The sequence below is a fragment of the Cherax quadricarinatus genome, chromosome 17 (assembly GCF_038502225.1).
Source record: "Cherax quadricarinatus isolate ZL_2023a chromosome 17, ASM3850222v1, whole genome shotgun sequence".
NCBI lineage: Eukaryota > Metazoa > Arthropoda > Malacostraca > Decapoda > Parastacidae > Cherax > Cherax quadricarinatus.
In genome coordinates, this window is record NC_091308.1 from 30,729,903 (window position 1) to 30,756,696 (window position 26,794).

The 26,794-nt window shown below is 44.9% G+C and overlaps 1 protein-coding gene across 1 annotated transcript in view; it reads right to left on the reverse strand.

Moving 5' to 3' along the window:
• Positions 1-26,794, reverse strand: part of LOC128686284 (cytotoxic granule associated RNA binding protein TIA1) — a gene marked incomplete in the record, with an annotated part of 1,123,904 nt that overhangs the window by 171,113 nt on the left and 925,997 nt on the right. Inside the window, 1 exon segment of the mRNA XM_070085945.1 lies at positions 3,875-3,980. Within this exon segment, the coding sequence (XP_069942046.1) occupies positions 3,875-3,980 (106 nt within the window).

A 26,794-nucleotide genomic window follows, 5' to 3' on the forward strand; every position in this document is an offset into this window, starting at 1 on the left:
ACCTTCACAACCTACCTTCACAACCTTTTACAACCTACCTTCACAACCTACCTTCACAACCTACCTTCACAACCTACCTTCATAACCTGCCTTCACAACCTACCTTCACAACCTACCTTCACAACCTACATTCACAACCTACATTCACAACCTGCCTTCACAACCTACCTTCACAACCTACCTTCACAACCTACATTCACAACCTACATTCACAACCTGCCTTCACAACCTACCTTCACAACCTACCTTCACAACCTACCTTCACAACCTGCTTTCACAACCTACCTTCACAACCTACCTTCACAACCTGCCTTCACAACCTGCCTTCACAACCTACCTTCACAACCTACCTTCACATCCCACCTTCACAACCCACCTTCACAACCTACCTTCACAACCTACCTTCACAACCCACCTTCACAACCCACCTTCACAACCTACCTTCACAACCTACCTTCACAACCTACCTTCACAACCCACCTTCACAACCTACCTTCACAACCCACCTTCACAACCCACCTTCACAACCTACCTACACAACCTACCTTCACAACCTACCTTCACAACCTACCTTCACAACCCACCTTCACAACCTACCTACACAACCCACCTTCACAACCTACCTACACAACCTACCTTCACAACCTACCTTCACAACCCACCTTCACAACCTACCTTCACAACCTAGTTTCACAACGTACCTTCACAACCTACCTTCACAACCTACCTTCACAACCTACCTTCACAACCCACCTTCACAACCCACCTTCACAACCTACCTTCACAACCTACCTTCACAACCTACCTTCACAACCTACCTTCACAACCTACCTTCACAACCTACCTTCACAACCTGCCTTCACAACCTACCTTCACAACCTACCTTTACACCCTACCTTCACAACCTCCCTTCACAACCTACCTTCACAACCTACCTTCACAACCTACCTTCACAACCTACCTTCACAACCTGCCTTCACAACCTACCTTCACAACCTACCTTCACAACCTACCTTCACAACCTACCTTCACAACCTACCTTCACAACCTACCTTCACAACCTACCTTCACAACCTACCTTCACAACCTACCTTCACAACCTACCTTCACAACCTACCTTCACAACCTACCTTCACAACCTACCTTCACAACCTACCTTCACAACCTACCTTCACAACCTACCTTCACAACCTACCTTCACAACCTACCTTCACAACCTACCTTCACAACCTACCTTCACAACCTGCCTTCACAACCTACCTTCACAACCTACCTTCACAACCTACCTTCACAACCTACCTTCACAACCTACCTTCACAACCTACCTTCACAACCTACCTTCACAACCTACCTTCACAACCTACCTTCACAACCTGCCTTCACAACCTACCTTCACAACCTACCTTCACAACCTACCTTCACAACCTACCTTCACAACCTACCTTCACAACCTACCTTCACAACCTACCTTCACAACCTACCTACACAACCTACCTTCACAACCTACCTACACAACCTACCTTCACAACCTACCTTCACAACCTACCTTCACAACCTACCTTCACAACCTACCTTCACAACCTACCTTCACAACCTACCTTCACAACCTACCTTCACAACCTACCTTCACAACCTGCCTTCACAACCTACCTTCACAACCTACCTTCACAACCTACCTTCACAACCTACCTTCACAACCTACCTTCACAACCTGCCTTCACAACCTACCTTCACAACCTACCTTCACAACCTACCTTCACAACCTACCTTCACAACCTACCTTCACAACCTACCTTCACAACCTACCTTCACAACCTACCTTCACAACCTACCTTCACAACCTGCCTTCACAACCTACCTTCACAACCTACCTTCACAACCTACCTTCACAACCTACCTTCACAACCTACCTTCACAACCTACCTTCACAACCTACCTTCACAACCTACCTTCACAACCTACCTTCACAACAAATCATCTTAATAACCCAACAAAAGCTAGGGTGCGACTCATTACCAAGTCCTGCACTAGACAGCACACTTCACCGGTTTTTAAGAGCCTTAACTTGCTCAATATACAAAACATTCACATTTATTATTGTGCCTACTACACAAAGAGAACATTATACTCAAATATTAACCCTCCTCGCAAACTCCTTAATAACAACAACAGAATACAGGTATAACACAAGGCAATAATCAATCTTCGATATTCCTCGTGTCCATCTCTCTCTATGCAAAAATACTATGAACATAAAGGGCTCGAAGACCTGGAATTCAATACCAGAGCACATTAAAGGCGCCTTGTCTGCAAATCAATTTAAGGTTTACTTAGAAATCACCTCATCACCCAAAATCAACCAAACACTATACTTAACATCTACCAGTTACTCAAAAAAAAACTAAATATATAATTTCTGACTGCTCAACTATTTGATCATTTACTTCAGATTTAAAATTATTTCAATTTCATTATTGTAAATTATGTTTGATGATTTCTCAAGTATTTATTCATTACTTCAAATTTATAATTGTTTCAATTTCATTGTTTTAAATTGTGCTAAATTGTAATAATGTATTTTTTATACTATATCAAAACTGTAATTCTTCTCTACCGAACTTATTAAAGCCATCTAGCGTAAAATAGTTAAATATTCAATTTTCTTGTATTCACTGTAACTCAATAATCAGATGTACAATTACAACACTGTTATTACCTTATTAACCTTGAGTTAGTCTTAAGGTCGCACAAAATGCTCTACATATCAAGGGGCTTTTGTCATGTTTACCAAACTGTTACACTTGTACAAACATGTATCATGCTAAAATTAAATTGTTATTAAGTTTTCTAAGGTTCTTTTGGTACAAAATTATTTAATTTTTACATTAACATAAATGACAAAAAATATTTCTTTAAACGTGTAAGAGAAAATTTTAGGAAAGACTTAATTTTAAATGAGTTCTTGCTAATTGACCAATTTTACCTATTCGGCACGATATATATAAATTTATATTTTCTGGGGGGAGGGGGAGGAGGGGTAGGAGGGTGAGGGCTTGCAAGTGCTTATAGTTCTTACTGTTTTCCTCGTATAAACATTAAAATCTGTATCAAATTTTAAAATCAGTTTATTATAGAATTTAAATTAAATATTTGGTGTGGCGAATAGTGTGTGTGTGTGTGTGTGTGTGTGTGTGTGTGTGTGTGTGTGTGTGTGTGTGTGTGTGTGTGTGTGTGTGTGTGTATGTATGTGTGTGTATGTGTGTATGTATGTGTGTGTGTGTGTGTGTGTGTGTCTGTATGTGTGTGTATGTGTGTGTGTATGTGTGTGTGTGTGTGTGTGTGTGTGTGTGTGTGTGTGTGTCTGTGTGTGTGTGTGTGTGTGTGTGTGTCTGTGTGTGTGTGTCTGTATGTGTGTGTCTGTGTGTGTGTGTGTGTGTGTGTGTGTGTGTGTGTGTGTGTGTGTGTGTGTGTGTGTGTGTGTGTGTGTGTGTGTGTGTGTGTGTGTGTGTGTGTGTGTGTGTGTGTATGATTCACCTAACCGCATGTACGAGGGTTAAATTCTTGTGCCTGTGTGCACTCGTTTGTGTACACACACGCACATACACACACACATACACATACACACACACACACACACACACACACACACACACACACACACACACACAAATAAAGATATTAAGGGGGGTAGAGGAACTCTTTTTTTTGTGTGGTCTGGGACCGACACAGGGAACAATGATTCCTGAAATTGACCAGTGGAAGCGTACATGTGTACGTGTGTGAGCAGCGCATGTGTAGGTGCATGTACATGAGGGCGGTGGGCGTGGGCGGGAGGGCGGAACTGGAAGTGACCAAGAGCTAGAGGTCTACTCACCATCATTGTTTTTGGGTGCTGGTGGCTTGCGTGTGGCCCAGTTGGTCCTAATGTTCCGGGAGCCGATCCACTGACCGTTCATGTTGGTGATGGCCGTCTCAGCATCCTGTAGGTAGGAGATACATCACATCAGTCTCGTGTATCCTCACTCGTGTATCCTCACTCGTGTATCCTCGAGGCCTGGTCTTAAACCGAGCCTCGGGGGCGTTGACCTCCAAAACCCTCTTCCGGCATACTCCTGGTATGTATCCTCGCTCATGTATTCTCATTCATGTATCCTTACTCGTGTATCTTCACTTGTGTATCTTCACTCATATATCTTCACTTATGTAACCTCACTCGTGTATCCTCATGTATTTTCACTCGTGTATCCTCACTCATGTATCGTCATGTATCCACTCTCGTGTATCTTCACTCAGGTATCCTCACTCATGTATCGTCACTCATTTATCCTCATGTATCGTCACTCGTTTATCCTCATGTATTGTCACTCGTATATCCTCATATATCCTCACTCATGTATGTTCACTCAGGTATCCTTACTCATCTATGTTCACTCCTGTATCCTCACTCATGTATCCTCACTCATGTATCTTCACTCATGTATCTTCACTCGTGTATCTTCACTCATGTATCCCCACTCATGCATCCTCACTCATGTATCTTCACTCGTGTATCTTCACTCATGTATCCTCACTCATGCATCCTCACTCATGTATCCTCGCTCGTATAACTTTACTCATATATCTTGTATTTTCACGTATCCTTACTCATGTATCCTCAATCTTGTATCTTCACTCATGTATCCTAACTTACGTATTCTCGCTTGTGTATCCTCACGCAGAATGTTACACATTCTGCGTGAGGATACATGAACATAACATAACACATAGAATGTGTGACATAACACACAGAATGTGTTACCTACTAGAAAGATTCATGATCATAAATGGAAAACAAAAGCATAAGTAAAATAGACTCAGGACGACGACAACAACAACGACGACAACAACAACAACAACAACAACGTGTCAGTCAGAGGGAAGCAAACAGTATCATTGTCCTTAAAAAATCCCATCAATGAGAACAAGGTAGAAGAGTACATTAATGGTATACTATACCAACAAGATGAAAACAGACATGGCTTTATCAATACAAATTCAAGAACATAACTGGTAGACAGTAGAACTATAAACAACAGATGCGGTAATCAGTCTCTCAGAAATGGAGTTGAAGAGCACCGTAGTCATGAAGAGTCTGAAGACTCTTCACGACTACGCTGCAGCGAGGTCCCAACAGGCAGCGAGGTCCCGACAGATAGCGAGGTCCCGACAGATAGCGAGGTCCCGACAGGCAGCGAGGTCCCGACAGGCAGCGAGGTCCCGACAGGCAGCGAGGTCCCAACAGATAGCGAGGTCCCGACAGGCAGCGAGGTCCCCACAGATAGCGAGGTCCCGACAGGCAGCGAGGTCCCCACAGATAGCGAGGTCCCGACAGGCAGCGAGGTCCCGACAGGCAGCGAGGTCCCGACAGATAGCGAGGTCCCGACAGGCAGCGAGGTCCCAACAGATAGCGAGGTCCCGACAGGCAGCGAGGTCCCAACAGATAGCGAGGTCCCGACAGGCAGCGAGGTCCCAACAGATAGCGAGGTCCCGACAGGCAGCGAGGTCCCGACAGGCAGCGAGGTCCCAACAGATAGCGAGGTCCCGACAGGCAGCGAGGTCCCAACAGACAGCGAGGTCCCGACAGGCAGCGAGGTCCCAACAGACAGCGAGGTCCCAACAGGCAGCGAGGTCCCTACAGACAGCGAGGTCCCGACAGGCAGCGAGGTCCCAACAGTCAGCGAGGTCCCGACAGGCAGCGAGGTCCCAACAGACAGCGAGGTCCCGACAGACAGCGAGGTCCCGACAGGCAGCGAGGTCCCGACAGGCAGCGAGGTCCCGACAGTCAGCGAGGTCCCGACAGGCAGCGAGGTCCCGACAGGCAGCGAGGTCCCGACAGGCAGCGAGGTCCCGACAGGCAGCGAGGTCCCAACAGACAGCGAGGTCCCGACAGGCAGCGAGGTCCCAACAGACAGCGAGGTCCCGACAGACAGCGAGGTCCCGACAGGCAGCGAGGTCCCGACAGACAGCGAGGTCCCGACCGGCAGCGAGGTCCCGACAGCCAGCGAGGTCCCGACAGGCAGCGAGGTCCCGACAGACAGCGAGGTCCCGACAGACAGCGAGGTCCCGACAGACAGCGAGGTCCCAACAGACAGCGAGGTCCCAACAGACAGCGAGGTCCCGACAGGCAGCGAGGTCCCGACAGGCAGCGAGGTCCCAACAGACAGCGAGGTCCCAACAGACAGCGAGGTCCCGACAGGCAGCGAGGTCCCGACAGGCAGCGAGGTCCCGACAGACAGCGAGGTCCCGACAGGCAGCGAGGTCCCGACAGGCAGCGAGGTCCCGACAGGCAGCGAGGTCCCGACAGGCAGCGAGGTCCCAACAGACAGCGAGGTCCCGACAGGCAGCGAGGTCCCGACAGGCAGCGAGGTCCCGATAGGCAGCGAGGTCCCGAGAGGCAGCGAGGTCCCAACAGGCAGCGAGGTCCCGACAGGCAGCAAGGCCCCGACAGGCAGCGAGGTCCCGACAGGCAGCGAGGTCCCAACAGGCAGCGAGGTCCCGACAGGCAGCGAGGTCCCGACAGGCAGCGAGGTCCCGACAGGCAGCGAGGTCCCGACAGGCAGCGAGGTCCCGACAGGCAGCGAGGTCCCGACAGGCAGCGAGGTCCCGACAGGCAGCGAGGTCCCAACAGCGAAGTCCCGACAGGCAGCGAGGTCCCGACAGACAGCGAGGTCCCGACAGACAGCGAGGTCCCGACAGGCAGCGAGGTCCCCACCGCCAGCGAGGTCCCGACAGGCAGCGAGGTCCCGACAGACAGCGAGGTCCCGACAGACAGCGAGGTCCCGACAGGCAGCTAAGTCGCGACAGGCAGCTAAGTCGCGACATGCAGCGAGGTCCCGACAGGCAGCGAGGTCCCGACAGGCAGCGAGGTCCCGACAGGCAGCGAGGTCCCGACAGGCAGCGAGGTCCCAACAGACAGCGAGGTCCCGACAGGCAGAGGTCCCAACAGACAGCAAGGTCCCGACAGGCAGCGAGTCCCCACAGCCAGCGAGGTCCCGACAGACAGCGAGGTCCCGACAGGCAGCGAGGTCCCGACAGGCAGCGAGGTCCCGACAGACAGCGAGGTCACGACAGGCAGCGAGGTCGACAGGCAGCGAGGTCCCGACAGGCAGCGAGGTCCCGACAGACAGCGAGGTCCCCAGACAGCGATAGCGAGGTCCCGACAGGCAGCGAGGTCCCCCAGACAGCGAGGGACAGGCAGCGAGGTCCCGACAGGCAGCCAGACAGCGAGGACAGGCAGCGAGGTCCCGACAGGCCGAGGTCCCAACAGGCAGCGAGGGCAGCGAGGTCCCGACAGACAGCGAGGTCCAGACAGGCAGAGAGGTCCAGACAGGCAGAGAGGTCCCGACAGGCAGCGAGGTCCAGACAGGCAGCGAGGTCCCGACAGGCAGCGAGGTCCAGACAGGCAGCGAGGTCCCGACAGGCAGCGAGGTCCAGACGGGCAGCGAGGTCCAGACGGGCAGCGAGGTCCCGACAGACAGCGAGGTCCCAAAAGACACCGTTTAAAAAAAAAGGAGTTTGTAACTTTGAGCAGGTCTTTGTGAGGAGAGGACCAGGAAGTCAGGGTGGTCCCATCAGAGTGACGACGAATCTTTGACGAGGGTGAGGAGAATCTTGATCCAGGGCATTAGAGGTACCCTCCTCTTCCTTGAATCACACCCGATTACCTTCCATTCCCCTGATTATCTTTACACCCCCCTGATTATATTCCATTCCTTGATTACCTTCCATTCCACTGATTACCTTTCATTCCCGTGACAACCTTCCATTCCCCTGATTACCTTCCATTCCCTGATTACCTTCCATTCTGATTACCTTTACAGTCCCCTGATTACCTTCTATGTCCCTGATTCTTTCATTCCCCTGATTACCTTCCATTCTCTGATTAAATTCCCCTTAAATATAATAACGATTTCAAAAGTGAGTATGGTTGGTGGTGGTGGAGGCACAGTGGTGCGTGGCTCTCCATGCCAACAAGGAATCACCAATGTATCGGCCAGACAGCGGAACAGATGCTCCTCTAATGGCCGTTCGGATCCTCACGGAAGAGGGAGCCACCAAAAAAAAAAAGTTATATATAATGCTCTTATAATAGATACAAAAGATGGAGGATTAAGTGCCCTAGAAGAGAGCTCTCCAATCCTGGAGCAAGGGGAATCCTGCGCCCATGATGCATCCTGACGATGCTCTTTTTTGTTCCTCCCTTGTCTCTGTCTTTAGAGAATTGGTATTGACATTATTAGGGTTCCAGCGTCTATAACTGCTTTCAAAACTCCAATGTGGCTGGTAATGTCGTCAAGGTAATGATTCAGTCGGTGCTGTGACGAGTTCTCTGCCATGAATAAAACATCTCTCGCTCTCTCTCTCTCTCTCCTTGTCATTCCAGCATCATCATTACACAATTGATAGGAAATGACTCCGTTTACCGGGTTCTTGCCAGGCCTCACCCCCGTTAATGTGGCACTTCCACCACTCATTTGCTCTTAACTTTAGTAAAATCAACTACAGTTATCATTCTCTATGCAAAGTAAAGAGAGGTTTCTCCAGACTACTCACTGCTCCAGAGACTCGAGCTCCACAACATGCGTTCAGTTTCCCCACACAATTTTAGCAGTTTTATACAAGAACAAACAAGCAATTGCCTGTGTAAATCAGCGTGGTTAATGTGGTATTTAGGTATTAATAGTCACGGCTAAATCTAATTAATTTAGTGTTATGGCTACGATGACGTCGACTTTATTAAACCTCGTCAGTATGTGCTACACAACACTTACACTTAACACATTCTCAATATAAAGTACAGCATAATAAATACTACATGTTTCTGGGAGTCAACGCTCCCGAGGACCGGTCTCAAACCAGATCTCCTGCTAGATTAAGGACTGATCAACCAGGCTGTTTCTGATGGCCGGCCACACGCAGTCCAGCGTACGAACCACAGCCCGGCTAGTCAGAAACTGATGTGAGGAACTTGTGAGGCTTCCCTTATGCACGAAGGGAGGGCGTTGAAGAGTCTGGGTCCTCTGATACTCAATAAGTTCTCTCTTAGTGTTCAGGTTTGGAACCACTTCCACCAGGATTTCACAGGTGTAAATTATGATGTACCTTTCTCGTTTACATTCCAAGGAATACAGTTTAAGAGACTTCAGACATTCCCACTGGTTCAGATGTCTGAACACATATAAACATGTTTTCCAGCTCAGCAGTCTCATTTGCCTTGAAGGTGGCCGTCAGTATACAAAATTATTCCAGCCTGGAGAAAACAAGTAACTTGCGAAGCACCATTGCCTCAGCATCTTTTGTCTGGAAAGTTCTACTTATCCAGCCTATCACTTTCCTTGGTAAAAATACCAACACTGTTATCATCACCATTGAATGTGTCATGCTCTGACATAATCACTCCCAAGTCTCGCACATGTCACTTTCACTCTACTGAATTGAGTTTCTTCTGTACTTGGTAGTAGCCTTTACTGTCTTCCTTCTCTCAAAGCTGAGCAACTGAAACTTCTCTTCGATAAACATTATGTCTGAGGACCTGAGTAACTTAGTAGATAGAAAGTGTATAACACTAAGCAGTTAGTACATCATAACTAAGCAGTTAGTACATCATACTAAGCAGTTAGTACATCATACTAAGCAGTTAGTACATCATACTAAGCAGTCAGTACATCATACTAAGCAGTCAGTACATCATACTAAGCAGTCAGTACATCATACTAAGCAGTCAGTACATCATACTAAGCAGTCAGTACATCATACTAAGCAGTTAGTACATCATACTAAGCAGTCAGTACATCATACTAAGCAGTCAGTACATCATACTAAGCAGTTAGTACATCATACTAAGCAGTCAGTACATCATACTAAGCAGTCAGTACATCATACTAAGCAGTCAGTACATCATACTAAGCAGTCAGTACATCATACTAAGCAGTCAGTACATCATACTAAGCAGTCAGTACATCATACTAAGCAGTCAGTACATCATACTAAGCAGTTAGTACATCATGCTAAGCAGTCATACATCACACTAAGCAGTCAGTACATCATACTAGACAGTACATCATACTAAGCAGTCAGTACATCATACTAAGCAGTCAGTACATCATACTAAGCAGTCAGTACATCATACTAAGCAGTCAGTACATCATACTAAGCAGTCAGTACATCATACTAAGCAGTCAGTACATCATACTAAGCAGTCAGTACATCATACTAAGCAGTCAGTACATCATACTAAGCAGTCAGTACATCACACTAAGCAGTCAGTACATCATACTAAGTAGTCAGTACATCACACTAAGCAGTCAGTACATCATACTAGACAGTCAGTACATCACACTAAGCAGTCAGTACATCATACTAAGCAGTCAGTACATCATACTAAGCAGTCAGCACATCACACTAAGCAGTCAGTACATCATACTAAGCAGTCAGTACATCATACTAAGCAGTCAGTACATCACACTAAGCAGTCAGTACATCATACTAGACAGTACATCACACTAAGCAGTCAGTACATCATACTAAGCAGTCAGTACATCACACTAGACAGTCAGTACATCATACTAAGCAGTCAGCACATCACACTAAGCAGTCAGTAAGCAGTCAGTACATACTAAGCAGTCCGGACATCATACTAAGCAGTCAGTAGATCATACTAAGCAGTCAGTACATCACACTAAGCAGTCAGTACATCACACTAAGCAGTCAGTACATCACACTAAGCAGTCAGTACATCACACTAAGCAGTCAGTACATCATACTAAGCAGTCAGTACATCACACTAAGCAGTCAGTACATCATACTAAGCAGTCAGTACATACTAAGCAGTCAGTACATCATACTAAGTAGTCAGTACATCACACTAAGCAGTCAGTACATCATACTAGACAGTCAGTACATCACACTAAGCAGTCAGTACATCACACTAAGCAGTCAGTACATCACACTAAGCAGTCAGTACATCATACTAAGCAGTCAGTACATCACACTAAGCAGTACATCATACAGCACATCACACTAAGCAGTCAGTAAATCACACTAAGCAGTCAGTACATCATACTAAGCAGTCAGTACATACTAAGCAGTCAGTACATCATATTAAGCAGTCAGTACATACTAAGCAGTCAGTGCATCATACTAAGCAGTCAGTACATCACACTAAGCAGTCAGTACATCATACTAAGCAGTCAGTACATCACACTAAGCAGTCAGCACATCACACTAAGCAGTCAGTACATCATACTAAGCAGTCAGCACATCACACTAAGCAGTCAGTACATCACACTAAGCAGTCAGTACATCATACTAAGCAGTCAGTACATCATACTAAGCAGTCAGTACATACTAAGCAGTACATAATACTAAGCAGTCAGTACATCATACTAAGCAGTCAGTACATCAAACTAAGCAGTCAGTACATCATACTAAGCAGTCAGTACATCATACTAGCAGTCAGTCAGTACATCACACTAAGCAGTCAGTACATCATACTAAGCAGTCAGTACATCATACTAAGCAGTCAGTACATCATACTAAGCAGTCAGTACATCATACTAAGCAGTCAGTACATCATACTAAGCAGTCAGTACATCACACTAAGCAGTCAGTACATCACACTAAGCAGTCAGTACATCATACTAAGCAGTCAGTACATCATACTAAGCAGTCAGTACATCACACTAAGCAGTCAGTACATCATACTAAGCAGTCAGTACATACTAAGCAGTCAGTACATCATACTAGACAGTACATCACACTAAGCACTCAGTACATCACACTAAGCAGTCAGTACATCATACTAAGCAGTCAGTACATACTAAGCAGTCAGTACATCATACTAAGCAGTCAGTACATCATATTAAGCAGTCAGTACATACTAAGCAGTCAGTGCATCATACTAAGCAGTCAGTACATCACACTAAGCAGTCAGTACATCACACTAAGCAGTCAGTACATCATACTAAGCAGTCAGTACATCACACTAAGCAGTCAGTACATCATACTAAGCAGTCAGCACATCATACTAAGCAGTCAGTACATCACACTAAGCAGTCAGCACATCCACATCATACTAAGCAGTCAGCACATCATACTAAGCAGTCAGTACATCACACTAAGCAGTCAGTACATCACACTAAGCAGTCAGCACATCATACTAAGCAGTCAGTACATCACACTAAGCAGTCAGTACATCACACTAAGCAGTCAGCACATCACACTAAGCAGTCAGTACATCATACTAAGCAGTACATCACACTAAGCAGTCAGTACATCACACTAAGCAGTCAGTACATACTAAGCAGTCAGTACATCATACTAAGCAGTCAGTACATCACTAAGCACAGTCATCACACTAAGCAGTCAGTACATCATACTAAGCAGTCAGTACATCACACTAAGCAGTCAGTACATCATACTAAGCAGTCAGTACATCACACTAAGCAGTCAGTACATCATACTAAGCAGTCAGTACATCATACTAAGCAGTCAGTACATCATACTAAGCAGTCAGTACATCATACTAAGCAGTCAGTACATCACACTAAGCAGTCAGTACATCACACTAAGCAGTCAGTACATCACACTAAGCAGTCAGTACATCATACTAAGCAGTCAGTACATCACACTAAGCAGTCAGTACATCATACTAAGCAGTCAGCACATCACACTAAGCAGTCAGTACATCACACTAAGCAGTCAGTACATCACACTAAGCAGTCAGTACATCATACTAAGCAGTCAGTACATCATACTAAGCAGTCAGTACATCATACTAAGCAGTCAGTACATCATACTAAGCAGTCAGTACATCATACTAAGCAGTCAGTACATCATACTAAGCAGTCAGTGCATCATACTAAGCAGTCAGTACATCATACTAAGCAGTCAGTACATCATACTAAGCAGTCAGTACATCATACTAAGCAGTCAGTACATCATACTAAGCAGTCAGTACATCATACTAAGCAGTCAGTACATCATACTAAGCAGTCAGTACATCACACTAAGCAGTCAGTACATCATACTAAGCAGTCAGTACATACTAAGCAGTCAGTACATCATACTAAGCAGTCAGTACATCATACTAAGCAGTCAGTACATCATACTAAGCAGTCAGTACATCATACTAAGCAGTCAGTACATCATACTAAGCAGTCAGTACATCATACTAAGCAGTCAGTACACCATACTAAGCAGTCAGTACATCATACTAGACAGTCAGTACATCACACTAAGCAGTCTGTACACACTAAGCAGTCAGTACATCACACTAAGCAGTCAGTACACACTAAGCAGTCAGTACATCACTAAGCAGTCAGTACAACATACTAAGCAGTCAGTACATCATACTAAGCAGTCAGTACATCATACTAAGCAGTCAGTACATCATACTAAGCAGTCAGTACATCATACTAAGCAGTCAGTACATCATACTAAGCAGTCAGTACATCATACTAAGCAGTCAGTACATCACACTAAGCAGTCAGTGCATCATCCTAAGCAGTCAGTACACCATACTAAGCAGTCAGTGCATCATACTAAGCAGTCAGTGCCTCATACTAAGCAGTCAGTACATCATACTAAGCAGTCAGTACATCATACTAAGCAGTCAGTACATCATACTAAGCAGTCAGTACATCACACTAAGCAGTCAGTACATCACACTAAGCAGTCAGTGCATCATACTAAGCAGTGAGTACACCATACTAAGCAGTCAGTGCATCATACTAAGCAGTCAGTGCCTCATACTAAGCAGTCAGTACATCATACTAAGCAGTCAGTACATCACACTAAGCAGTCAGCACATCACACTAAGCAGTCAGTACATCGCACTAAGCAGTCAGTACATCACACTAAGCAGTCAGTACATCACACTAAGCAGTCAGTACATCACACTAAGCAGTCAGTACATCACACTAAGCAGTCAGTACATCACACTAAGCAGTCAGTACATCACACTAAGCAGTCAGTACATCACACTAAGCAGTCAGTACATCACACTAAGCAGTCAGTACATAGCAGTCAGTACATCATACTAAGCAGTCAGTACATCATACTAAGCAGTCAGTACATCACACTAAGCAGTCAGTACATCATACTAAGCAGTCAGTACATCATACTAAGCAGTCAGTACATCACACTAAGCAGTCAGTACATCACACTAAGCAGTCAGTACATCATACTAAGCAGTCAGTACATCATACTAAGCAGTCAGTACATCACACTAAGCAGTCAGTACATCACACTAAGCAGTCAGTACATCACACTAAGCAGTCAGTACATCATACTAAGCAGTCAGTACATAGCACAGTACATCATACTAAGCAGTCAGTACATCATACTAAGCAGTCAGTACATCATACTAAGCAGTCAGTACATCATACTAAGCAGCCAGTACATCATACTAAGCAGTCAGTACATCATACTAAGCAGTCAGTACATCATACTAAGCAGTCAGTACATCATACTAAGCAGTCAGTACATCATACTAAGCAGTCAGTACATCATACTAAGCAGTCAGTACATCATACTAAGCTGTCAGTACATCATACTAAGCAGTCAGTACATCATACTAAGCAGTCAGTACATCATACTAAGCAGTCAGTACATCATACTAAGCAGTCAGTACATCATACTAAGCAGTCAGTACATCATACTAAGCAGTCAGTACATCACACTAAGCAGTCAGTACATCACACTAAGCAGTCAGTGCATCATACTAAGCAGTCAGTGCATCATACTAAGCAGTCAGTACACCATACTAAGCAGTCAGTGCATCATACTAAGCAGTCAGTGCCTCATACTAAGCAGTCAGTACATCATACTAAGCAGTCAGCACATCACACTAAGCAGTCATCACATCACACTAAGCAGTCAGTACATCGCACTAAGCAGTCAGTACATCACACTAAGCAGTCAGTACATCACACTAAGCAGTCAGTACATCACACTAAGCAGTCAGTACATCACACTAAGCAGTCAGTACACACTAAGCAGTCAGTACATCACTAAGCAGTCAGGACATCATACTAAGCAGTCAATACATCATACTAAGCAGTCAGTACATCATACTAAGCAGTCAGTACATCATACTAAGCAGTCAGTACATCATACTAAGCAGTCAGTACATCATACTAAGCAGTCAGTACATCATACTAAGCAGTCAGTACATCATACTAAGCAGTCAGTACATCATACTAAGCAGTCAGTACATCACACTAAGCAGTCAGTACATCACACTAAGCAGTCAGTGCATCATACTAAGCAGTCAGTACACCATACTAAGCAGTCAGTGCATCATACTAAGCAGTCAGTGCCTCATACTAAGCAGTCAGTACATCATACTAAGCAGTCAGTACATCACACTAAGCAGTCAGTACATCACACTAAGCAGTCAGCACATCACACTAAGCAGTCAGTACATCGCACTAAGCAGTCAGTACATCACACTAAGCAGTCAGTACATCACACTAAGCAGTCAGTACATCACACTAAGCAGTCAGTACATCACACTAAGCAGTCAGTACATCACACTAAGCAGTCAGTACATCACACTAAGCAGTCAGTACATCACACTAAGCAGTCAGTACATCACACTAAGCAGTCAGTACATAGCAGTCAGTACATCATACTAAGCAGTCAGTACATCATACTAAGCAGTCAGTACATCATACTAAGCAGTCAGTACATCACACTAAGCAGTCAGTACATCATACTAAGCAGCCAGTACATCATACTAAGCAGTCAGTACATCACACTAAGCAGTCAGTACATCACAGTAAGCAGTCATTACATCATACTAAGCAGTCAGTACATCATACTAAGCAGTCAGTACATCACACTAAGCAGTCAGTACATCACACTAAGCAGTCAGTACATCACACTAAGCAGTCAGTACATCATACTAAGCAGTCAGTACATCATACTAAGCAGTCAGTACATAGCACAGTACATCATACTAAGCAGTCAGTACATCATACTAAGCAGTCAGTACATCATACTAAGCAGTCAGTACATCATACTAAGCAGCCAGTACATCATACTAAGCAGTCAGTACATCACACTAAGCAGTCAGTACATTACACTAAGCAGTCAGTACATCATACTAAGCAGTCAGTACATCATACTAAGTAGTCAGTACATCACACTAAGCAGTCAGTACATCATACTAAGCAGTCAGTACATCATACTAAGCAGTCAGTACATCATACTAAGCAGTCAGTACATCATACTAAGCAGTCAGTACATCAAACTAAGCAGTCAGTACATCATACTAAGCAGTCAGTACATCATACTAAGCAGTCAGTACATCATACTAAGCAGTCAGTACATCATACTAAGCAGTCAGTACATCAAACTAAGCAGTCAGTACATCATACTAAGCAGTCAGTACATCATACTAAGCAGTCAGTACATCATACTAAGCAGTCAGTACATCATACTAAGCAGTCAGAACATACTAAGCAGTCAGTACATCATACTAAGCAGTCAGTACATCATACTAAGCAGTCAGTACATCATACTAAGCAGTCAGTACATCACACTAAGCAATCAGTACATCATACTAAGCAGTCAGTACATACTAAGCAGTCAGTACATCACACTAAGCAGTCAGTACATCATACTAAGCAGTCAGTGCATCATACTAAGCAGTCAGTACATCACACTAAGCAGTCAGTACATACTAAGCAGTCTGTACATCATACTAAGCAGTCAGTACATCATACTAAGCAGTCAGTACATGATACTAAGCAGTCAGTACATACTAAGCAGTCTGTACATCACACTAAGAAGTCAGTACATACTAAGCAGTCAGTACATCACACTAAGAAGTCAGTACATACTAAGCAGTCAGCACTTCACACTAAGAAGTCAGTACATACTAAGCATTCAGTACATCATACTAAGCAGTCAGTACATCATACTAAGCAGTCAGTAAATCATACTAAGCAGTCAGTAAATCATACTAAGCAGTCAGTAAATCATACTAAGCAGTCAGTACATCATACTAAGCAGTCAGTACATCATACTAAGCAGTCAGTACATCATACTAAGCAGTCAGTAAATCATACTAAGCAGTCAGTACATCATACTAAGCAGTCAGTACATCATACTAAGCAGTCAGTACATCATACTAGACAGTCAGTACATCACACTAAGCAGTCAGTACATCACACTAAGCAGTCAGTACATCATACTAAGCAGTCAGTGCATCACACTAAGCAGTCAGTACATCATACTAAGCAGTCAGTACATCACACTAAGCAGTCAGTACATCATACTAAGCAGTCAGTACATCACACTAAGCAGTCAGTACATCACACTAAGCAGTCAGTACATCACACTAAGCAGTCAGTACATCACACTAAGCAGTCAGTACATCATACTAAGCAGTCAGCACATCACACTAAGCAGTCAGTACATCATACTAAGCAGTCAGTACATCACACTAAGCAGTCAGTACATCATACTAAGCAGTCAGCACATCACACTAAGCAGTCAGTACATCACACTAAGCAGTCAGTACATCATACTAAGCAATCAGTACATCATACTAAGCAGTGAGTACATCACACTAAGCAGTCAGTACATCACACTAAGCAGTCAGTACATCATACTAAGCAGTCAGCACATCACACTAAGCAGTCAGTACATCATACTAAGCAGTCAGTACATCACACTAAGCAGTCAGTACATCACACTAAGCAGTCAGTACATCATACTAAGTAGTCAGTACATCACACTAAGCAGTCAGTACATCATACTAAGCAGTCAGTACATCACACTAAGCAGTCAGTACATCACACTAAGCAGTCAGTACATCACACTAAGCAGTCAGTACATCACACTAAGCAGTCAGCACATCACACTAAGCAATCAGTACATGACACTAAGCAGTCAGTACATCACACTAAGCAGTCAGCACATCACACTAAGCAATCAGCACATCACACTAAGCAGTCAGTACATCACACTAAGCAGTCAGCACATCACACTAAGCAATCAGTACATCACACGAAGCAGTCAGTACATCACAATAAGCAGTCAGTACATCACACTAAGCAGTCAGTACATCACACTAAGCAGTCAGTATATCATACTAGACAGTCAGTAAATCACACTAAACAGTCAGTACATCATACTAAGCAGTCAGTACATCACACTAAGCAGTCAGTACATCACACTAAGCAGTCAGTACATCACACTAAGCAGTCAGTACATCATACTAAGCAGTCAGTACATCACACTTATGTGTTATACAAGATGCTTGAGATTAAGTGCAGAATTCTATCGAGTACAGCTGACACTGCTGGTATTATGGCAAGTGTGGGAAGTTAATCCTTGTGTATGATGAGTGGGACCACTCTCTTGAGTGGGACAGTCACAGGAAGGGCACTAAGACAGTCACAAAACCACACCAGGGACAAAAAATGGGGTCACGCCAGGGACACCAAGACAGTCACAGCAGGGGCACCAAGACAGTCACAGCAGGGACACCAAGACAGTCACAGCAAGACAGTCACAGCAGGGACACCAAGACAGTCCCACTAGACTGGTCACCTCCACAAAGTGTGCGAGCAGTCAGCATCACTACTACGTCTACCAAAACAAAGAGCCGCCCCGGACAGGTACAATTAGCCCCGACCTGTAATTAACGTCACGGCTAGGCAGTTAGGCATGCCTAGCTGACGTGTACTAGTAATTACCCCGTGTGCATGACGTAAGGTATTCATTCTCATAGTGGTGGGGGAGGGAGGGAAGGGGGTCTGGGGGAGGCGAAGGGGGGAGGTAAAGCTGGGTTGTGATTGGTCGAGCCTGCTTCCGCTGGTAACGAGGTAATCTGATGGTAATTGATGCTGGGTGTTGGAGAGAGACTGTAGAGAGTGGTGTTTAATGGAATTTGGTGATGTGTGGAGGTATGGTGTGTGTATGGCGCGCGAGTGTGAGTGTGTGTGTGTGTGTGTGTGTGTGTGTGTGTGTGTGTGTGTGTGTGTGTGTGTGTGTGTGTGTGTGTGTGTGTGTGTGTGTGTGTGTATGTGTGTGTGTGTATGTGTGTGTGTGTATGTGTGTGTGTGTATGTGTGTGTGTGTGAGTGTGTGTGTGTGTGTGTGTGTGTGTGTGTGTGTGTGTGTGTGTGTGTGTGTATGTGTGTGTGTATGTGTGTGTATATGTGTGTGTGTGAGTGTGATGTGTGTGTGTGTGTGTGTGTGTGTGTGTGTGTGTGTGTGTGTGTGTGTGTGTGTGTGTGTGTGTGTGTGTGTGTGTGTGTGTGTGTGTGTGTGTGTGTGTGTGTATTTTTACATTTCTCTTCGTTCAGTTTACATACAACAAACAGCGAGATACAAGACTGTCTCCTCTTCTAGCATACTGTTTAAATATATGTGAAAATCTGTCTGTCCCGCTACTAACAATTGTGAGACCCCACTCGTCAAGCCTGCCCATCCAGATGTATCCTCTCCAGATATCACTGCTTTCTCACCAATATTAACTCCGTGAACAACAGTAGCACCTTTCCCGTTATTTCTTCTGCCCGCTGTTCTAGTTCATTGATTAGTCTTTGGTGTGATACATCAATGAATGTCTTCACACTCCAGAAACAGGAAATCCACCCACTTCTCTCTCTTCCCTGTTGAATCTCGGTTATCCCTTAGTTGAACTCCGAAGAACTATCAACTTAAGGGCGTACCTTTCAAAAGCCATGTCGGTTAACTTTCAAAACCAATTGTGGTTCTCATTCGTGAATTAACTATTATCTAGGTGGTTCAGCATTCTGCTTGTGATCACTTCCAGGTCAAGGCTCTAGGTGTGTCTGTCCACTTGCTTGAATATCGGGAATGCTTCAGTTGTTTTCCCTCTTCTTGTAGATGTTCGGGATCACCAACAGTCTGAGTTGACGAAATACCGAGCTACAGTCTCTGTCCCCCAGCGCTGTATAGACCCACATAGGTCTAGATCATTTCTAGCGGCTCATTCCAAGGCTCAGAATAAACGAAGAAGAATATCTAACCAAAAATGTAACTAAAAGAAGAACCGATGAGAAATAATACACACTTGAATAGAGTCAAAGGAATATGCGAAAGTGATTCAGCAAAAGACTGCTAAAGAAGCTGAATAACGTGAACAGGTGTGGAGTGTGGGCATGTTAATGGGGTCAGGAGTACCTGTAATACGGCAGTCAGCTAAGAGTTTAGAAGCTGGACCAAGAACCAAAGCTCAGAGACCGGGCCAAGAGGTTATCACACACACACAATACATACATTTACGTTTTTTCAACTTTCTCCTACTCTCTTCTCTCTCATTTACGTCGTTCTTTATCTTTCATAGGTATGTCGTCCTCATCTCGTCCTTCCTTCCCTTTCCTCCCTTGATAATACTTCCTCATAATAGTCCTTCCCCGTCTCCCCTCTAACTACTATCTTTCAGAATCCGTACAACGGGATTAATCTCCCCCTTCCTTAAGCACCCCTTACACCACTCGCAGGCAGGGATTAATTATCTAAGAAGGGGATTACCTGCTCATGAAAACCTCGGCAGCACAAGGGGGAGCCTCTCCTCTCACCAGCGCTACCAGGGGGCAGCGACAGTGTGGGAGACACAGTGGGGGAGAAGCAGTGGGGAGAGGCAGTGGGAAAAGGCAGTGCGGGAGAGGCAGTGGTACACAGGCTTCAAACATCATCGTTGGAATTCTGTTGTAGCAGAATACCTTAGAGAAGGCACACACGCACGCACGCGCGAACACACACACACACACACACACACACACACACACACACACACACACACACACACACAGGGAGAGTGACCTAGTAGTGACCACTGAAGAGGCGGGGCCAGGAGCTTGGACTCGACCCCTGCTACCTCAACTAGGTGAGTACACACAGAAAAAGAAGAGGATAAATATCTATGGACAAGTGTCTCTGATAAACGGTAACTAACATATAAAAATTAAGACACATGTGTAGCATCTGGGTATCTTTACTGTAGACGTTTCGCCATCCAGTGGCTTTATCAGTACAAGTTCTAGGACATAACTGGAAAACAGTAGAACTATATACAAAAGCTGAGGTAATCAGTCCCTCATCTTTTGTATGTTCTATTGTCTTCAAATTATGTCCTGGACTTGTATTGATAAAGCCACTGGATGGCAAGACGTCTACAATAAAGATACCCAGATGTTACACGTGTCTTAATTTTCATCTTGTCGGTATTGTGTACCAGTCTTGTACAGCTAACATACACACATCTGGCAGGTCAACTAAAACACTGCACGTACGTGCACGCACACTGCTCTGCGCAGCCGCTCACGTGCATTTGTTATACGTACACGCATGTACGCGCATGCCTGGACTCTGCAGGAGTCACAGCTGACTGAGGGACAAGTCACTGACTATTCAGACGTCAACACACCTTATAAAAGTCCGGTTCCCCATTATTCAACTCATTTATTCAGAAGTAATTTTCCTAATGGGTTCTGAAACCTCATTAAAGGTTTGGATCGTTCATTAGCGGCGAGCTGTCATGTTCGTTGTCTCTCTTGTTTGTCTGTTTATTTTTTGGGTCTTGTGGCCGTCGACAGACCCAACAATGAGACCATTTTGGAGACCGTCGACTTTTCTATATCCGTGTGTGTGTGTGTGTGTGTGTGTATCTCTCTCTCTCTCTCTCTCTCTCTCTCTCTCTCTCTCTCTCTCTCTCTCTCTCTCTCTCTCTCTCTCTCTCTCTCTCTCTCTCTCTCTCTATGCCAGTTTTATTTCCATCACCATCCAATTTTATTCTTACGGTTATGTTCTTAAAAACGGCGCTATAAAGTGGATAGTTGTTATGGAATTTCCAAATAGATTTTTTTAAGGGGACTGTGAGGTTCGCTGGCTAGCTGCTCCTCAAGATCCAGTGTAAACAAACTTGCCAGAGAGACGACTCCTCTGTGACATTATCATTAGCTACCCTTGAAGGAGACCATTACGTTCTTGTCCTATTTTTTTCCTTCTTTCCCCTAACTTTTCATATTTGTATCGCTCACAACAAGAGAAGGCCTCATCCAGTCGGCTTCAATATTTCAAGGCTGGTGTACGGCAACCAGGACAAAAATTCTAAGAACACTTGGCATCTGCAGGTGACTTATGACTAAAGTTGACGAGCCCGTGTCCTGATTCCTGGAATGATTCCAATAACTTCCAAAAGCCACTACTGCTTGGCCTTGAACATAAAAAGTTGTCTCCTAAGTCGATGATGGTAAACAGTAAATATCTGCCAATTTTATACGTAAAATACTGGGATTTTTTTTTACTCCGCTTAAATGTTATAATTGAGTGTAGCTGTGAGCGGCTTCAGTATATAACAAGTGAAGCATCATACAGTCATGACAGTGTCCAGTAAGATTAGTTTGTAAGCAAATTTGTCACAACTTGAAAGTTTACAATGTTTAGGCACATCTGTGAAATTTAATGAAAATATTAAAAAACACCTCGTGGAATCGATGGATTCACAGCCAGTACTCGAGAATTATTTTTCTGATACGTTTCAAACTTTCCGTGATAATAAGCATTGTTAAAAGAAAGTCTGGCTTTCACTTTGAGCTATGTAAACTTCAAGTTCCAATTAAAATGATTAGCTTCAACTTAATTACTACAGAATGATTCTTCTGGTCGGCTTCAAACTCATAGGTGTTAGTACATTTTAGTTGGAAATATATTTTATTAACTCTGGGTTGGTACTTCCTCGTATGTCAGTTATTGGTTGTTAATCAATTTGGACGTTGAAAAAACATAAAATCAAATGTTTTTTCAGAGTTAATTGTAGAGAATTTTAAATAGAATACAACTGAAAATAACTAAAAAATATTCAAAATTTGAAATGTTACAACGTTTTTAATTTTCAGGAGACGAGTCAACCCCAGCAAGTGTATGACTTGGCGCCAGAGCTGCATGACTTGGCGCCAGAGCTGCCACACTCTCAGCTGCATGACTTGATGCCAGAGCTGCCACACTCTCAGCTGCATGACTTGACGCCAGAGCTGCCACACACTCAGCTGCATGACTTGACGCCAGAGCTGCCACACACTCAGCTGCATGACTTGACGCCAAAGCTGCCACACACTCAGCTGCATGGCTTGACGCCAGAGCTGCCACACACTCAGCTGCATGGCTTGACGCCAGAGCTGCCACACCCTCAGCTGCATGACTTGACGCCAGAGCTGCCACACACTCAGCTGCATGACTTGACGCCAGAGCTGCCACACACTCAGCTGCATGGCTTGACGCCAGAGCTGCCACACTCTCAGCTGCATGACTTGACGCCAGAGCTGCCACACACTCAGCTGCATGACTTGACGCCAGAGCTGCCACACACTCAGCTGCATGACTTGACGCCAAAGCTGCCACACACTCAGCTGCATGGCTTGACGCCAGAGCTGCCACGCTCTCAGCTGCATGGCTTGACGCCAGAGCTGCCACACACTCAGCTGCATGACTTGACGCAATAGCTGCCACACACTCAGCTGCATGGCTTGACGCCAGAGCTGCCACACTCTCAGCTGCATGACTTGACGCCAGAGCTGCCACACACTCAGCTGCATGACTTGACGCCAGAGCTGCCACACACTCAGCTGCATGACTTGACGCCAAAGCTGCCACACACTCAGCTGCATGGCTTGACGCCAGAGCTGCCACGCTCTCAGCTGCATGGCTTGACGCCAGAGCTGCCACGCTCTCAGCTGCATGACTTGACGCAATAGCTGCCACACACTCGGCTACACTGCCACACTCTCAGCTACACCACTGCCACACACTCAGCTACACCACTGCCACACTCTCAGCTACACCACCGCCACACTCTCAGCTACACCACCGCCACACTCTCAGCTACACCACCGCCACACTCTCAGCTACACCACTGCCACACACTCAGCTACACCACTGCCACACTCTCAGCTACACCACCGCCACACTCTCAGCTACACCACTGCCACACTCTCAGCTACGCCACTGCCACTCTCTCAGCTACGCCACTGCCACACTCAGCTACGCCACTGCCACACACTCAGTTACACCACTGCCACACACTCAGCTACACCACTGCCACACACTCAGCTACACCACCGCCACACAATCAGCTACACCACCGCCACACTCTCAGCTACACCACCGCCACACTCTCAGCTACACCACCACCACACTCTCAGCTACACCACCACCACACTCTCAGCTACACCACCACCACACTCTCAGCTACACCACCACCACACTCTCAGCTACACCACTGCCACACTCAGCTACACCACTGCCACACTCTCAGCTACACCACTGCCACACTCAGCTACACCACTGCCACACTCTCAGCTACACCACTGCCACACTCTCAGCTACACCACTGCCACACTCTCCCCTACACATAAGAACATAAGAAGGAACACTGCAACAGGCCTACTGACCCATGCGGAGCAGGTCCATATCCCCCCCGGATTATCCCAATGACCCACCCAGTCTGGTCACCTCCACTCAAGGATGGAGCACTGTACCAAACCCAGCAGCACAAGCTAGTCAGGTCCAACTCACACCCACCCACTCATGTATTTATCTAACATATTTTTAAAACTACACAACGTTTCAGCCTCAATAACTGTACTTGGGAGTTTTTTCCACTCATCCACAACTCTATTACCAAACCAGTACTTTCCTATATCGTTCCTGAATCTGAATTTTTCCAACTTGAAACCATTGCTGCGAGTCCTGTCTTGGCTGGAAATTTTCAGCACGCTATTTACATCCCCTTTATTTATTCCTGTTTTTCATTTATACACCTCGATCATATCCCCCTAATTCTACGCCCTTCGAGAGGGTGCAGATTCAGAGCCCTCAGTCTATCCTCATAGGGAAGATTTCTGATACATGGGATCATCTTTGTCATCCTCCTCTGTACGTTTTCCAGAGCATTTATATCCATTCTGTAATACGGTGACCAGAACTGAGCAGCATAGTGTAAATGAGGCCTAACCAAGGATATATAGAGTTGAAGAACAACCTGAGGACTTCTATTATTTATACTTCTAGATATGAAGCCAAGAATTCTGTTAGCTTTATTGCGAACACTAATGCACTGTTGTCTTAGTTTTAGGTTACTGCTAACCAGAACTCCTAAATCCTTTTCGCAATCAGTAGTATTAAGATCTACATTAGTTTATGTGGCATGGTTATTTAACTGTCCAACATTCAGAACTTTGCATTTGTCAATATTAAACTGCATCTGCCACTTCTCCGACCATTGCATCAGTCTATTCAAATCATCCTGGAGTACTCTAGTGTCCTCATTAGAATGAATTGGACGGCCTATTTTGGTGTCATCAGCAAATTTGCTTATGTCGCTATTTATTTCCTCATTTATGTCGTTTATGTAAATTGTGAACAACAACGGGCCCAACATTGACCCCTGAGGAACACCGCTTGTGACGTGCCCCCATTCTGATTTCTCCCCATTTATGCAAACTCTCTGCTGCCTATTTGTCAGCCATGCCTCTACCCAGGAAAAAAATTCTCCTCCTATTCCGTTTGCCTTAAGTTTCCTGAATAGCCTCTGGTGTGGAACTCTATCGAAAACCTTAATGAAGTCCATATACACAATATTATATTCATTACCATGATCTACCTCCTCAAACACCTTAGTGAAAAAGGTTAGTAAATTCATTCATCAATCTGTGCCTGTCAAGATGGCTACGAATTGCTTCGGAAATTGTTGATTCCATAAATTTTCCCACTATGGAGATAAGGTTTATTGGTCTATAGTTCGAAGCCAAGGACCTGTCACCTGCCTTGTAAATAGGTATTACATTTGCCATTTTCCACTTATCAGGCACTATGCCAGTTTGTAGTGATATGTTAAAAAGATTAGCCAAAGATATGCTAAGTTCCTCTTTACATTCCTTTAACACCCTTGCAAACAGTTCATCAGGGCCTGGGGATTTGTTAGGTTTTAGTTTCTCTATTTGTCTGAGGACCATGTCACTAGTTACCGCAATCGTACATAGTTTATCATCATCCTGTTCTACATAATCTATTATTTCAGGAATATCGCTAGTATTTTCCTGGTTGAAAACTGAGAGGAAGTAGGTATTTAGAATTTCACACATATCCTTATCACTGTCAGTGATCTGACCAGAGTTACTCTTAAGTGGGCCAATCTTGTCCCTAATCTTACTTCTGTATACCTGAAAGAACCTTTTTGGGTTAGTCTTTGAATCCCTTGCGACCTTAGCCTCATTATCCCTTTTTGCTTTTCTTATTCCTTTCTTTATTTCTCTCTTTAATCGAATATAATGATTTCTTAACTGCCCATCCCCTCTTTTGATACGCCTATATATGCTTCTCTTTTGACCAATGAGATGTTTTAATCTATTGTTCATCCATTTGGGATCATTTTTATTAGATCTAATTACCCTACTCGGAACAAAAGTTGTCTGGGCAGCTAGAACTATGCTCTGAAAAGCGTCATATTGGCAACCAAGATCACCTACCTGACCCATAGTCAGGACATCCCAATTTAGTTCACCCAGGTAATTTTTCAGTCTGGGACAGAGATTTGATTGCAGTTATCTGGGTAATTCCATGATATGTTGAAACTAAGAGATTTGTGATCACATTCCCCAAGCTCATCATTAACCTCAAGATTATTAATTAATGAATCTTTGTTGGCAGCTACACCACTGCCACACTCTCAGCTACACCACTGCCACACTCTCAGCTACACCACTGCCACACAC